The 16414-nt window shown below is 35.9% G+C and overlaps 1 protein-coding gene across 3 annotated transcripts in view; it reads right to left on the bottom strand.

Moving 5' to 3' along the window:
* Window positions 1-7310: 7310 nt before the first annotated feature.
* Sim1 (SIM bHLH transcription factor 1) overlaps window positions 7311-16414 on the bottom strand; it is a 74989-nt gene continuing 65885 nt past the window's right edge. For all 3 annotated transcript variants that reach the window (XM_047559725.1, XM_047559726.1, XM_047559727.1), the window contains 2 exons: window positions 15456-15855; window positions 7311-13281 (listed from right to left, as the gene is read on the bottom strand). In XM_047559725.1, coding sequence (XP_047415681.1) covers window positions 12551-13281; window positions 15456-15855 — 1131 coding nt within the window. In that variant the 3' untranslated portion in view covers window positions 7311-12550. The remainder of the gene's footprint in view (window positions 13282-15455; window positions 15856-16414) is intronic.

The following is a 16414-nucleotide window of genomic DNA, read 5'->3' as shown; positions in this document are numbered from 1 at the left end:
GTGGCCTACTTGGATTTTTGTATCTACTTCTTTTTTGTTTTGCTGTGTTTTGTTTTGTTTGTTTTGCTTTCTTTTGGTTCTGTTTAGTTATACATGACAATAGGATTTATTTTAACGTTATTATAAAAGCATGGAATATAATTTGTTCTAGTTCAGTCCGCAGTATTCCCCTTTCCCTCCTCTCCTCCCTCTCTCTGTTCCCTCCCTGCTACTCTACTGATCTTTCTATTATTTACTTAAAGTGTTTTTTTTATTAGTGTCTTGTGGTTGTAAACAATGATAAGAGTCACTGTGCTATATTCACGTATGTACATAGGAATATTAAGTCAGATTCATTCCATTCTTTCCCTATCCCATTGCACCTCCCTTCCCTTATTCCTCTTTCTCTACTCCTCTGATACTCTCTTCTTTTTTTTTTATCTTCCCCCCACCCTTATTTTAGATTAGCTTTTGCATATCAGAGAAAACATTCAATCTCTGGCTTTGGAGGACTGGTTTATTTCACTTAGCATGATAGTATCCAGATCCATCCATTTACCAACAAATGGCATAAAGTCATTCTTCTTTATGGCTGAGTAATAGTCCATTTTCTTTATGCATTCGTCGATTGAAGGGCAGCTAGGTTGGCTCCATAGCTTGACTATTGTGAACTGTGCTGCTAAAAACATTGATGTTATTTGAGAGACTGACACACATCCAGAAGTAGAAACAAAGGAACCAGTGAAGAGAGAAAAGAAAGGACAATTAATGATGTCAGTGAGTCAGTGTTACAGGAAGAGAAATTACTCTTAAAACGTAAAGTCACCCTCCAAGAGATAAGCAGGTAGAAAAGACAGGAAAAGAATAAAGGTATATTTTTAAATGTTAGGAAGAGATAACAAATCATTTCAGGAAAGTAAGGACTATAAAACACACAGCTCTCAACTAAAAGTAGGATGCCAGTTGCTCTCAGGATTCAAAGCAGCTGCTGAGATGATTTGCATCAAGAGTAGCTCAGCAGTGAGTCCCAGTGGTTCAGCTTCTCTGGGACAGTGTGTGCATGTGTGAAATTCAGTGTCAACAGAACACTGTGTACTTAATCTGTGAAGGACCTAAAAGGAGTCAAAAATGAAAGGATGTGTGAAAAGAGCTATAGAACTAAAGATTGGGAATGGCCAAGACAGGCACAAAGACTAATCCTAGACTAATGAGACTAATAAGACTAATAAGGAGAAAGTTTCATGCCTGATCTCAATTCTTTTAAAACTTGCTACATATTGAATGACAAGTGGTTAATTTTGGTAGCTATGAGAGTTGCCATCATGTTAATCTTATATTCCTTGTCTTTTAGGGATAACCTCTGAAGTAAAATAACGTGATGTCTGCAGGTTGGGGGTTCCAAGGGAAAAAAGTAAAATTTGGGGGCAATGGAACATGACATAAAAACCCTACAGGAGGAACCTGGCCATAAAGCAACAAAAGAAGGTATGAAAGAATGACAGAATTATTAAGCCATCTTATTATCTTTTGGAGATGGAGTGGTATAGAAGTGGCCATAAAAGGAAAACAGATTTCAAAACCTAGACATTCTGTGTCTTACATGAAAAGATACCTTTTTAAAAAAAGTAAGCACTGAAAAAAAGACACTACATATTTTCATTTTGTGTAGAAAAACTGTCAAGGTCAGTTATATAGCAGATGCAGACATTTAAATAAGGAACAGGTGTGACTGATAGATGCATATAAATAGTGTAAAAACCTGCTAGCTTAAATCTCTTTTCCTCCCCAACCCGAACAAATTTTTCTTAGCAATCAGAAATCTTAAACAGAATTGTGAATGTACATTAAAAATGTGCCTCTGATCTTTTAAATTAAAAAATAGGTCTACCATGGCACCCTAGACAAGCACTGTCTGGCATGACTAATGGGGCGCATAACTAACACAAGGCTGAAATTGGAAACGTATAACTATACTAAATAATGATGTTCTATTAATACATGGGTGACTTCTTCTCACATCAGATCCCAATTACACATTTCCATATGAACCCTGGGAAACCTTATGCATAAAAGACTCTTTGGGGTTTTGTGTATGTATACACACACACACACACACACACACACACACACACACACACAAAACTATCAGAAAATCCTCACCAGAAATTGAGAGTAATTTCCTTATGACTTTAAAGATACTAGAAGATTTCTTTTCAGGGTTACTTAGATGGCACTCAAGTAAGATTCCCATATGGATTTATTCCTCACAAAGGAGCATAACCTTGGGGAAACTGAAGAAAGCAGAGATTATTTACAAACTCCCAAAGCAGAGACTGTTTTACATTTCTTCCCCTCCCCCAATCTACTTTCATTGGTAAATACAACACATTAAATTAAAAAGCATAATTATGAAAAGACCAAGAAGTACAATAGAGGGTCAATCTACTGGACATTAAGGCAGAGGCCAACAGCCATGAATAGGTGCACAGGCCTGGAAGGCTGCCCTGGTTCTTGGCATCCATAAGTTGCCATGATCCGCAAGGCAGCCAAAGACAGACTGATCCCAGAAGTCGCACGCCATAGCTTAAGAACAGCTCATAGGAATCATCTGTGTTCTGAAGGTCAGCCTTTCACTCAGATAAGTTGCAGGCAGTTTCCATTAAAATAAAGAAAGCAAATAATGTGGTAGTTGGAACAGCCTCCTAAAATCTGTCTGCAGAATACCCTCAAAACCAAGCCCTTGGTGTAGCTGCTGCTTGTACATCTTGGTTCTTGGTTGAGCGAGTTTTGGTTGGCTTTTAGTCAAAGAGGAAGAAAGATTTCCATAAAACAAAATAGAATTATTTAATGTCTATCAAAAAATTGTAATACTACTGTATTACTCATAACCTGAAAATGTTGGGTGAAAATGTATAGGGTTTCAATTACTATTCAAGCCCTTTACATGTTGTTAATTGAAAATACCTCAAAAAAAAAAAGTCAAATATTTTTGTCTTGTTATCATGCTTGTATAAAAGAAACATCAGAATACTCAATCAGCAGAAAGGCAGGCTTGACCTGTTTCTCTTGAGGATGGCCATCAGCATAAGCATGGAGAAATAGTAACCACAGCCCTAAGACTATACATGGGGCTAAAGGAACCCCCAATTGAATTGAGTGATCTGTTTTATGCAAACATCATTTGGACAATGTTTTCTTTCTTCTTCCTCCTCCTCATTATTATTATCATTACTATGATTATTAAGATTATTATTATTACATAAAGAAACCAGAATAACACAGGTAAAGTTTTAGAGTAAACCTGTATTAAACCTGTTTAGATGTGAGCTGTCCCCCAAAAACTCATGTGTGAGAAAATGCAAGAAAGCTTAGAGATGAAATGATTGCATTATGAGAGTCTTAACCTATTTCAGTGCATGGATTCCCTGATAAAGAATAACTAAGTGGTAACTACTACAGGCCTTTAGGAGGTGGCGGGAGGAGGGGGTCATTAGGGGCATGCTTTGGGGTATATATTTTGTTCTTGTTGAGTGGAGCACTAGCTGCCTCACACTCTATCTCCCTCTCTCCTTCTTGGTGGCCACTTTTCTCCACCATATTCTTCTCTTCTACCATGATGTTCTTCCTCTCCTCAAGCCCCAAGCAATGGAGTCAGCAATCTATGGACTAAGATCTCTGAAATCATGAGCCCCCAAATAAACTTTTCCCTCTCTAATTTTTCTTGACAGGCCTTTAGGTAACAGCCACAAAAAAAGTGCCGACTAATACAAACCTGAGTTCAAATTTCACCTCTACCACTTACCAGGTCTGTAACTAACTTACTTAACCACTCTGATCCTCAGTTTCTTCAGTAATAAAATGGAAATATTGGAATCTCCCTCTTTGGTGGAAGGTGTTTCCCTATTGGGACTTCTATAATGATATTGGTTCAGTGCTTGATCCATGAGGGTTCAATAAATACTTATCATTTTTATAATTATCTAAGGAATTTATATTTTCAAAGCACATAAGAAAAATCAAAGGTCTACTATGTGTGCATTTTTATAACACCCTGCAATAAGAAAAATTGTGGGTTATTATCCTATTTGGACATATAATAAATATTTGCTATGGTTTGGATCTTGAATGTCCCCTAAAAACCCATGTCTTAAAAGTTTAATCCCCAGCTCAGTGCTATTGGGAAGCAGCAGAATCTTTAAGAGATGGGGCCTTGTGTGAAGTCTTCCGGTCATTGGAGGGATGCCGTGAAAGGAATAGTGGAATTCTATCCCCTTCCACTTTCTCTTTTTCACTTCCTGGTCATGAGGTGAGCAGCTTTGCTCCACTTTACACTCCTCATCATGATGCACTGCCTCACCACAAGCCCAAAGCAATGGGACAAACCAATCATGGACTAAAACCTGCAAAATGGAATCAATATAAACTTTTTCTCTTTGTAAGTTGAATATCTTGGGTATATTTTATAGTGATGAAGACTGACTAATAAAGCTTCCAGAACTCATAAATGAATTCAGCAGAGTAGCAGGAGATAAAATTAACACCCATAAATCAGTTGTGTTCCCATACACCAATAATGAATCAGCTGAAAGGAAAATCAGGAAAACTATCTCATTCACAATAGCCTCAAAAATAAATAAATAAATAAATATTTATTCAATTTAACTTGGGATTCAATTTAACAAAAGAGGTGAAACAGCTCTACAATGAAAACTACAAAACACTAAAGAAAGAAATTGAAGAAGACCTTAGAAGATGGAAATACCTCCCATGTTCTTGGACAGGCAGAATTAATATTGTCAAAATGACCATACTACCAAACATGCTATACAGATTTAATGTAATTCCTATTGAAATTCCAATGACTTTCTTCATAGAAATAGAAAAGGCAGTACTGAAATTCATTTGAAAAAAATAAAATACCCAGAATAGTCAAAGCAATACTTAGCAAGAAAAGTGATGCAGGAAGCATCACAATACCAGACCTAAAATTATAATACACAGCTCTAGTAACAAAAACAGGATAGTAGTGACACAAAAACAGACACGCAGACCAATGGAACAGATTAGAAGACAAAGTCAAACCTACATAAACACAGTTATCTCATACTAGACAAAGGAACCAAAAACATATATTGGAGAAAAGATAGTTTCTTCAACAAATGGTACCAAGAAAACTAGAAATCCATATGTAGTAAAATGAAATTGAACCTCTATCTCTTGCCCTGCACAAAACTCAGCTCAAAGTGGATCAAGAACGTAGGTATTAGACCAAAGACCCTATTCCTACTAGAAGAAAAAGTAGGCCCAACTCTCCACCATGTCAGCTTAGAAACTGACTTTCTCAATAAGACTCCTAAAGCACAAGAAATAAAATCAAGAATCACTGAATGAGATGGTATCAAACTGAAAAGCTTCATCACAGCAAAAGAAACAATCAAGAATGTAAACAGAGAGCCTACTACAGAATGGGAGAAAATCTTTATCAGCAGCACCTCAGACAGAGCATTAATCTCCACAATATACAAAGAACTCAAAAAATAAATAACACTCCCCCAAAACAAATAACCCAATCAATAAATGGGCTATGGAACTGAACAGGCAATTCACAGAAGAAATACAAATGGTCAAAAAATATATGAAAAAATGTTCAACATTTTTAGCAATTAGAGAAATGCAACCAAAACTACACTGAGATTCCATCTCATCCCAGTCAGAATGGCAATTATCAAGAATACAAGCAACAATAAATATTGGTGGCGATGTAGGGAAAGAGTTCACTCATACATTGCTGGGGACTGCCAATTGGTACAACCCCCCAGGACAGCAGTATGAAGATTCCTCAGAAAACAAAACATGGAATGAAACCACCATTTGACCCAGTCATCCCACTCGTCAGTTTATACCCTAAGGACTTAAAATCAGCATACCACAGTGACACAGCTGCATCAATGTTCATAGCAGCTCAATTCACAATAGCCAAGCTATGAAACCAACCTAGGTGCCCTACAACAGATGAATGAATACAGAAAATGTGGTGTATATATACACAATGGAATATTACCCAGTCATAAGGAGGAATGAAATTAAGGCATTTGCTTGTAAATGGATGGAATGGAGAATATCATGCTAAGTGAAATAAGCCAATCCCCAAAAACCAAAGGCAGAATGTTCTCTCTGATATGTGGATGCTAACCCAAAACAAAGGAGGGGAAGATTTGAAGTTCATTGGACTAGTAAAAGGGGAATGAAGGGAAGGGATTAGAGGATGGTAAAAGGAAAGACAGTAAAATGAATCGGACATATTTTTCCTATCTCATATATGAACACATGATCAATGTAATCCACATCATGTACAAACACAATAATGGATCCCAATTTAAACAAGTTATACTTATTCTATGTATGTATAATATTTCAAAATATACTGCACTGTCATGTAAAAAATAATAAAAATACAAAAAATATTTAAAAAGTCTAACACAATATTCAATAAATGTTGTGGATTAAATTGGAAGTGCAGTTATTTTTAAAAATAAAATAGATGAAAACAATTATATTTTCAGAAACAAAAGCAAACAAGTATTTTAAAGAATTATATTGCAAAACATCTGATAAATGCTGTAATAATAATGACAGTGTTTCTGATATTTTGTTCAGCTTTGTAAAAAGCTTTATGAAATATAAATAACATTTATATTGAATTAAAGAGATATTTATAAGTTCAATCAGTCAATGGAAATATCTAGGACACATCAAGGTAAATCACAAATTCCTGGAACAAATAAATGAAATACCTAATGGGTACTTATGAAAATGCTTGGAAGAGAACTTCTTAGAAATATATTTTTGTTTGACTTTAATTCCTAATTTTGAATTTTAAACATACTTTGAACTTCAGATCAAAAATTATTCTGGAAATATTTTTAATATGCTTTTGAATGAAAGCAAACTAAATCATCTCAATACTATAGGTTTTCTTTTCCCATAGGCATTAAAAATATAACATGTACCTTCAAACTTTTTTACTTTATTTAGAAAAGTGGAGAAAGAACACCTGCTGAAAATGTCCTGATGAAACATTGAAAAACCATCCTCCAGTATCTAATAAGAATCAGATCTATTACTTAATAGTTAGTGGAAATATGCATGAGCTTCTATTCTTCAGTTCCTTATGTGTGCACAACGTGTACATGTGTGTATTTATGAGGGTAGAGTACCCTTTCCAACAGAATCTAGAGTTGAAGTTGTCCTTGTTTCTTTACAGTCTTCTTGTTTACAAATGACACTCATCGTATAGAGATTTTTCTTTCAATGAATAATTCAGACTCAAATTGTATATTGGTAACTATATTTTAAAACAAAAAATTCCTCACATAATAAATACATTTTATGCACAATTAACTTCAAATTTACTTCAGAAAGCTATTTACAATATAAATAATTATAAATGGGAACACTTTGCAAGATATCATTGACATAGCTAATATTTTCTACTTTACATTCCAAAGTAAAAGTTCAAATTACAGCTTTATACTACAATATCACTAAAAACTATACATTGCAAGATGGTATTTGGAATAGTGGCAGTTAGCATCTTCTCACAAATATAATCCTTTCTGTAGCATGTCAGTCAAAAAACAAACAAAATATTTAATCTTTTTTGAAGTGCCTATTCATATGTTTCATTTTTTGAAATATTTCCCTTTGGGAAAAATAACAAAAAAGTTACAGTACTTCTAATTTTTTTTCATGCCAATTTCATTTTTTTCAAAATGTAAACACATCAGGATTAATGGGTATAAATTTAACTGTGATTAAACTTGTCCCAAATCAGCAAATTGGGATAAACTCCTCCCATCTAGGTTTATGAAAGCCAAGTCTCTCATGCAGCAAAATCAAAATAGCAATAAATAAAACTACAAATGTTTGGTTTAAAATCATCAATCAGGATTTCTTGTGTGATCCATCATATATATGTATGTATACATACATATATATACACACACACATACACACACATGATTGGATATGGCACATTTTTTAATACCAAAAGTGATACAAAAATCATACTTTTCTTTCTGTGGTATGTATCATTTCTGCATATAGTCTTAAGTGACAGAACTCTATGTTGTGTTGTGTGTGTGTGTGTGTGTGTGTGTGTCCCCTTTCTGCGTGAAGTCTTAGAGATAGAACTCTGAGCAAACACGTATTTGGAAATGAGAACAATCTCACCTTTTGAGATTAAGCACTACCCGTACAACCTTTGTGCACAAAAACTGAGCACCACACAAAACTTTTCCCCAAAATATTTTCTATGTATGATACCTTTTGCCTGTGTCCATCGCTGTTCTATCCTCTTTTAAAATTTGGAATGATGTTTTATCCACAATATGTTTCACAGTAAGAACTACCCAATAGATTTTGCTTAAACTTAAACCCCTATTCACAAAACCTTGACATTTACATAAAAGTTGAATCCACTTATTTGGAGAACTGCAGGATTTACATTCTTTATTAAGTAAAATTAAATGTATGTCTACATCTATGGTTTGAGTGAACTAGGGAGCCAGATCTGGGTATTTGAACTTTTTAAATCAGAACGACTGTATTAAAGTGTAAGTTATTTCCCTAGACAAGGTTAGTGATCCCAAAATGGTCAGATACTCAGTTTTCCAAATATCAGCATTCACTCTGTCATTTCCCATTACTACTAGTGCTAATACATTGCACTGAATATCTTAGTAATGTCATGCTCTTCAAAGTGAAAGAGAGGAGAGAGCCTTCAAATATCAAATCTGTATTCAGAGTGTCTCTATTTAGCTGTACCATCTTCTAGCAAACTTATTTGGTCTAGATCTTGGGGGCAGAAGTCTTTCATTGTATTGTATTTTAAAATATCTATGCATATTTTCCAATAATCTTGCATTAGAATCAATCCTCACCTTCCATTAAAAAAAAAAAAAAGAAAGAAAGAAAAATGGAGTATGTCATCCTTTTCTACAAGATCCCATTAAAACTTATTTTAAGTGGGATTCTCTGCCCAAAGGCAGCATGTGGCAGCAGGGTGTAGAGAGAATTAAGAACAGTACCCAGTGGAAATATTTTAGCTCTGTGAAATACAATCAGGAAGTAGTAAGTGGTTTTTCTGTATAAATGCTGAAGGCAAATCATTTATTGCATCCTGTCTCATTTTGAATATCACATCAGCACTATTACATCATCTTGTATCAGGCAATTAGAAAAGCTAGCACATTAGATTCAACACATTATATCAAAAAAAAAAAAAAAAAAACTTGTGGAGCTGAAGCACACCTAATGTCTGACCTGTAGTGGTGTCTGTGACCTTAATCTTATGCATCCCAAAATAACACATTATATATTCTCAACAATAATTTTAACAGAATTCCCCCAAGAAATATTGGGGAAATAATTATTTATCTCTTTGGTTACCCAGATTTTTTAATTGCTCAAAAACAGGTAAATTGGGCAGTAAAGGTATTCTTGCTGTCACTATAAAGCATGAGCTTTGCATCATCTAATGAATTATTACATACTGTAGCAGTATTATAGTACATGTTTATGAATTTCCCCAAAATGATGTTAAAAAGCATCCTTCTGTCTATATTTCAATCAAATTTCATGGTTTTCAGCATTGTAGCAAAGTTATAGAAATCAAGGATTAAAATTAAAGCCAATTTAATTTCAATTTGAACTGATTAAGTTATTGGGAACATTTATTTTACATCCTATGTTTTTAAAAGATGCAGATGATATCTTCCTTATATGGAAATATGTTCCTGCACACATTTATAATGTAGATAAATACATTTTTACATATGCATATAAATAGTAAAAAGTTGCCTTTTCATATAATGTCAACTTGCTTTGGGTCATTTTATATTATCATACCATATTGCAACAAAAGAAAGTCATATAATACTATGAGCCTGTAAGTTGTTATATGTAAAGTAAAACAATTGCTACTATAAAATTTTCCTTCAGGAAATTAAATAGATGGTTATATATTTAAATCTGGGCCAATCTATCCAAAATTTTAACCAAAATGTAATTTAGTTAATTTTGCTTCCTTTTAAAATATTTGCCATATCATTTTAAGAAGCATGATTTCTCATGATTATCCCCCCATCTTCTCAGTTCATAATTTATTCCTTCCACTAATCAATTATCCTCCATATAAAAATTCCACTGAAATCCCTATAATGACAGTCTTTGCATTAGTATCAGTTCATTTTCCTTGGTTCTTAAGTAGCCATTTCTCTGACAATATCTGTCCTTGACTCATTTGGAAGAATATATATCCATCAGTAGAAACCATCTGTATAGATTTCCTTTCCAAAATCTGCCACATTTTCCCAATATTTGTTTCTTTGAAACATATATCCTACAGAATTCTGCAAAACCTTTAGCATTCCTAAATCCTTTTTTCACATACCAATTGATCATAATCCATTTTAAATATTCCAGGGGCTTCTCGAAAATAACTTTCTCAGAATTACTGAATGCTTTTTCTTATATAGTTTTGAATTTAACTTTTATTGTACTTTGAACATTTTTAAAGTGTATATGATAAACACCACTTTTCTCACTTACTTAAACCTTTTTTTTTCATTTACATTGGCCAATGTTGCTGTCATATCCAAGAAATAGTTACTTCATTTCATGTAGCCTCTTCTCTCATGTACAAACAGCTCAGTATTTGTCTCTCAAATTATCATTCAGATTGTCACCAACCAGTGGACTGCCAAATAACTATTAAATGATGAAAATATAGTTTTAATCCCTGAGCGTCCAATGCCATGTTCTGTTTTCAAACTTATAAGTTCCTTCAGTACATTCCCCTCCTCGGATTTGGCAAGAGTTAAACACATGAGACTTCTATGAAATATTACCTATGAAACTTCTCTAATCACTTCTGTCACTTTGCTTTGAATATTAAAGAACAGTGCATTTTTAAAAATCTTGCTATATTTCTTCCCCCTCATAAATTTCTACCATCTATGTTTTGGCTGAATCTAAAAAAAAAAAAAAGAAAAAAAAAGTTGACTGTAACTACCTGCCCCAGAGACCCCATATACCTGCTTAAGTCACAAAGCTTTTAGGCCTCTGCACATGTGCAGAAAAACCAGAATGATCGGTCCTGATAACTCACAGCAGAGAGTTAACTACTTCACAAGTTCTGTTCTGCTGCCTCAATGAACCACAGAATCATGGAACATTGAAGTTGCCTTACAGACCAGGAAACGGGGGCTCAGGCATGGTGAGGAATGCATTTATAGTCACAAAATTAAGTTACAGGCAGGGTCAGAACCCAAAGCCAGATCTCTGCATCTAGTCCATTGGTCTTTCTACTAGACCACACAGAGGTGAGGGCAAGTTTATTATTTTTGTTGTTTACAAATAATAAGGAAAATGAGTATTTGTGTCTATTCCTTCAGATGGAGTACTCCTCTGGCCCTGTTAACCACTTGTCTATCTGCCTAAGCTTTTATCTTAGATTCTCTCCTGAGGCTTTCCATATGCTGACACATTGGCACATCTGTGCTTTGAAATGCTTTCAAACACTTAGACTGCTGTCATGTAGCACTTCACTGGTTTTCCTCAGTTATTTTTGCACTTATCAGCCTTTTTTTCTTGGTGAATTGGTTTGAATTTTTTATTTGGTTGGTTTTATAAGGAAGCCCCAAATATGTGGTTTTACTATTCTGAGCCTTAAATTTTTTTTTTTTTTTTGAGATATAATTTCATTCTGCTCTGCCTCTGGCCTTTCCATCACTAAACTACTTCCTATTGAACACACCACATTTTTGATGTGCCTCCCAACATCTCAATGCCATTACTTAGAAAAACCTGCACTGCTATGCCAGTACACTTCTGGTCCTTGTCTAACTCAAAAGCAAGGTGAAAAATCACCACTTCCTGATTGCTTCTAATGGATACTAGGTGAACACTCATTCTTGCACCACAGCCAGAACCATTTCTCTAATTTATGCCTGAACCAAATGAGCTGACTGGTTTGAAACCACAAAGAAATCAGTTTACAAGATGTAGCTCTTTCTTTCCAGTTATTTTGGGAATGGAAATTTCTTTCAGAAGCTTGATGTGGTAGAGTTAAGGAAATGTACCCATTTTGGTATATTTATGGGGTATATTCTCCATTTCTACATGTAAAGTAGACACAGCAGTTTGTAAAGGGTGGTCTGTGGCTATGAGTGTCACTGGATCATCACAATACAGTGTTGTCAATTCATCAGCCCTTTGATGTGGTCTGTACTAGTTGATTTACATGCATATTTTTTGATTCAAAAATGTATATATTCTGGTTCCCATATAATTAGAGGGGCAATTTTTGTATTGACTTCAGCTCCATTATCCGTGTATAATCCTGAATGCTAATGTTATGTTTTCTTTGATTTTGCAGAAACACATGTCAAATACCCAGTAACTTAAATTATCCTCTAACAATCTGTGGCATACTAAATGCTGGTAATGGGGCATTAAACTATAAATATGTTTCAGAGACCCTTGAAGAAAAAAATATTTTAGAAAAACATCAGCTTCCATTGGTTATTATAACAGATGTTCCCTTGTGTCCTTGTGCTGGGTCTGGCTGCATCCTTAGATGGGAAGTTACATCAAAGTGTGAGCCATTACAGCCCAAGGAATAGTTTCTAATGGTTTCACTGTCATATAAGTGCTCCAGGGCATATCCAGTTAATGTGTAAGCATGCTTATCAAAATACTGCCGGTGAGAGCCAAAGCAGTTTGGAGAGACAGCAGGATGGTCCCCCGCTGTCTGATGAGGAGACATATCTGAATGTAGATAGTCTTTAGCTAGGATCAAACTGGATTTTGAAATGCGATCAGAATTGGGACTACTTATCCGAGACAGTGCAGTGGGACTGTTGTCATAGTCATTTTCATGGGGGCTCAGCATCTTTCCTTCTCTCTGTTGGAGGTGGTCACATGGTGAAGTGTTGGAAAGAGCAGAGCCATGGCAAACTTCACCTGTCGGTGGAGGCTGTTGGTAGTTTGCAAAACAGAGGGAGTGTTTTTTCCCAGCTCCGTTAATGGAAGCCAATTGGTCAGGGGGTGCTTTCCGTAGCTGCAATCTATTCTCTTCTTCTTTAATCATTTGCTGGGTGGCTCTTATCAGAGTTTCAATTTTGCTAGGTTCATGGGGGCTGCTTTGATACTGCTCAGTGCGATATCGATCACCTGATTCACTGGCTGACCCAGGGTCTGGAGAGCTGACCACACTATCTTCATCCCAATGACCTCGCCCTAGAAATCAGGAAAAGTAAAACAGTAAGTAGTCTCAAACTTCACAATTTTTTAAAAAATTAAGTGTATTTCTTTTCCTCTTAAAAACAACCTTGTATCATTTATTTTTAATATATGTAACAATATTTGAAACAGACACAGGTCTATATGCCAAAGTGTCACTTACTGTACTAGAATTCATATGTATATGGATTCATATAAAATCAGAAAATTTTAAGTTCAGGTGAAGCTTATAACAAATTTCTTAAAAGGCAAACCTTGTTCATGGGTTGTAAAGGCCTATTAGTGAAATAGTAAGGTGTTTTTACATTCATTTACATGTTATTGAATCTTCTCAGTTGCAAATAATAAAAAGAAGGTACATAGAATTTGGTTTATGCTGTTTTGTAGAGCAATGTTATGTTATATTGATGCTGAACTGAGTTTGAGGAGGAGAGTAACATAGTCTGAACTATTCTCTATTCTAAACTAATCACTGAAAATAATAATATTTAATTAATTTAATTAATAAATTAAAATTAATATTGCTTAATGTATCTGCAATAGGGTTACAATAAAGATCTAATGTTAGAGGTTAGACAATCAAAGGTTAAAATGTAGCAATTTTAATAAAAGCCCATTTTGAATCCAGGACAGAGATCTAAGATGGAGGAATAGTGCTTCCAAAATAAATGCCATAAACCAAATTATTCTCAAAACTTTATGAAGACAATATAAAAAAGCAAGAAGAAAATCAGGTAGGAATGTCTGAGAGCTATAAACTGTAAAACACAGCAGAAAAGCCCTGGATTACACTATTCACTGCTTTCCTTCCCTCTTTTCTCCTTATTTTATTTCTAATATTTCCTTCCAGACCATGTAGCTTAAGCTAGGATTTTCATTTCACTACTTTCTTTAGCAAGCAATTGCTTTTTGCCCTGGGTTTCCATTACTAGACTGCCAAAATGTTCCTTACTTCAGTACAAGTTGTTTACTCAAAGTAAAAGCAGAAAAATAAAAAAACAAGAATGGAAACAAATTAAAATGACTCCAAAGGCCATCAGTGCCTTGGTAGTATCTGATAGACTTTATGGATGGGGACAACATTGTCTAGCACATTTCTCATCCTACAGACAGGAAGAGTAATATCAGAGCCTTCAGATCAATCCTAATATCACTGACTTAATTAAATAGGGTTTTGTTTTTTTTTTTGAGGTGTGTTTTGCTTTGTTTGTACTGGGGATTAAACCCAGGGGCACTTTACCACTGAGCCACCTAAGCCACGAACTTTTCATTTTTTATTTTGAGACAGGGTTTCCCTAAGTTGTTTAGGGTCTCACTAAGTTGATGAGGCTGGCCTCAAACTTGTGATTCTCCTGTGTCAGCCTCCTGAGTATCTGGGATTACAGGTAATGTTCCACTGTTCCTGTCCAAATTAATGAAATACTGAGGGTTTCAAAGAGCTTCCTGGATCCAACCTTGGAATGGACAGAGTGAGCTCTGCTTTACTTTGAAATTAACACAGAAAAGCATTACCAACAATCAAAACTTTAACTGAAATGCCCATTTCCCATTTCCATTTGTTCACGAAGTTATATAATAATCCAAAGGTGAAAATCTCAGTGGTTTCTATCTAGTACTCCATCCTTAGTCAAAAGGGGCATGTGGTTGTCATAATGATGGAGGAAGGTTGGGCTGTTCCTGGTTCTTGATGTCCAAAGAGGCTGAATAGCTATGAGGTGAATGATAGTTCATAAAACAAAAATTGGCCTCTCCAGCATATCAGTAGTGCCCTCATTGAGAAACACTGCTCAAACTGAATGAGCCTACAGACTACTGAAGTCCACCTTTGAAACATGGGAATAAAGAAGAAAATAATACTTGAGAAATTTAACTGTATACATACTATAAATTCAATATGCTTAATAACTCCCTTAAACTTGATTTCTATACTTTATGATTTTAAAAAATGGAAATCATTTTTTCCCACCTGTCATAAATATATTCTTCGGACGTTACCAAAATTAATTCACTTAACTGAGTGGGCTTGGTTTTAAACCTCACTGATCTAAGTTTCTGACTCATAAATCAAAAGAGAAAACATTTGGGTCGGTGACTCCAATGTCACACCTAGCATCTATAAACCTGCCCTGCAGCCTCAGGCAGGGCTGGGAAGTCCTTCCCACTGCTCTTACCGTGGATCCTGTGGATGGAAGCGATGTGCGGCATGCTGTTCTCATAGGCTTCTCTGCTCTCGGGGGAGGCCTTGGTCAGGGGCAGGGCTGCGCGAGAGCCCCACCAGGGCTCCCTCCCGGCCTGCGGCGTTCCCAGGAAGTACCTGCCTGCCTCACACCGCCCTCCCTCGCAGGCCTGGGTATGGAAATGCCTCTCCTCCACCAGCCTGGAGTGGTCGAGCGAGAAGCCGTAGCAGAGAGCGCTGCGATCTGAGAACTGCCGGTAGGCGCAGGACGCGTCGTGCTGCGAGCCCGGCCTGTCGGGGTCCAGGAGCTGCGGGGAGGCCGTGTCGGTCAGGGGACTGCCGCCCCACTGGCTGTCGTGGTCGGATTCCGATCTTTCCGTGTGAAATCCCGAATACTGAAACCAAGGAGGGGAGAAGAGTTATTTCAAAAATAAAGTCGTTTAAACAAACCAAAAAAAAAAAAAAAGCCATTATTTCTGCAAGCACCCCTAAGGTCTTATTGGCGTGAGTCAGCCTCAGAAGACTCACTAGCACCGCTGCTGGGCACCACTAATTTGGAATCGCTTGATTAGTTAAATAATGCCTCCATAGAAAATCCTTTTGGCTGATGAAAGGACAACAAACACTGAAGTCCTAGGTACCGCACCAAGTGCTTCGTGTGAATAATCTCAGGTATTCTGGTAACACTTTAATGGTGATATTAGCACCCCACTGTGTGGATAGAGGAGCTAAGACTCAAAGCGGGAAGACGATTTGCCTAAAGCCACCGGGTTAGCAGGTAACGGAATCAAAATTCAAACCCAAGTTCTTCATCACTATTCAAATGGCACTGCCACCAAAAAGAAAAAAGGGAAAAAAATGCCAAGAAACCTCTATATATTTTGTTACTCTTCACTTTCCTACATTTCTTCTTAATTAGGAAAAGAAAACAAAAACTAAAGTTCAAGGCACCAA

This window comes from Sciurus carolinensis, chromosome 7 (assembly GCF_902686445.1).
Source record: "Sciurus carolinensis chromosome 7, mSciCar1.2, whole genome shotgun sequence".
Classification (NCBI taxonomy): domain Eukaryota; kingdom Metazoa; phylum Chordata; class Mammalia; order Rodentia; family Sciuridae; genus Sciurus; species Sciurus carolinensis.
The sequence above is the reverse complement of the archived record's forward strand: the minus strand, read 5'-3'. Positions and strand labels throughout refer to the sequence as shown.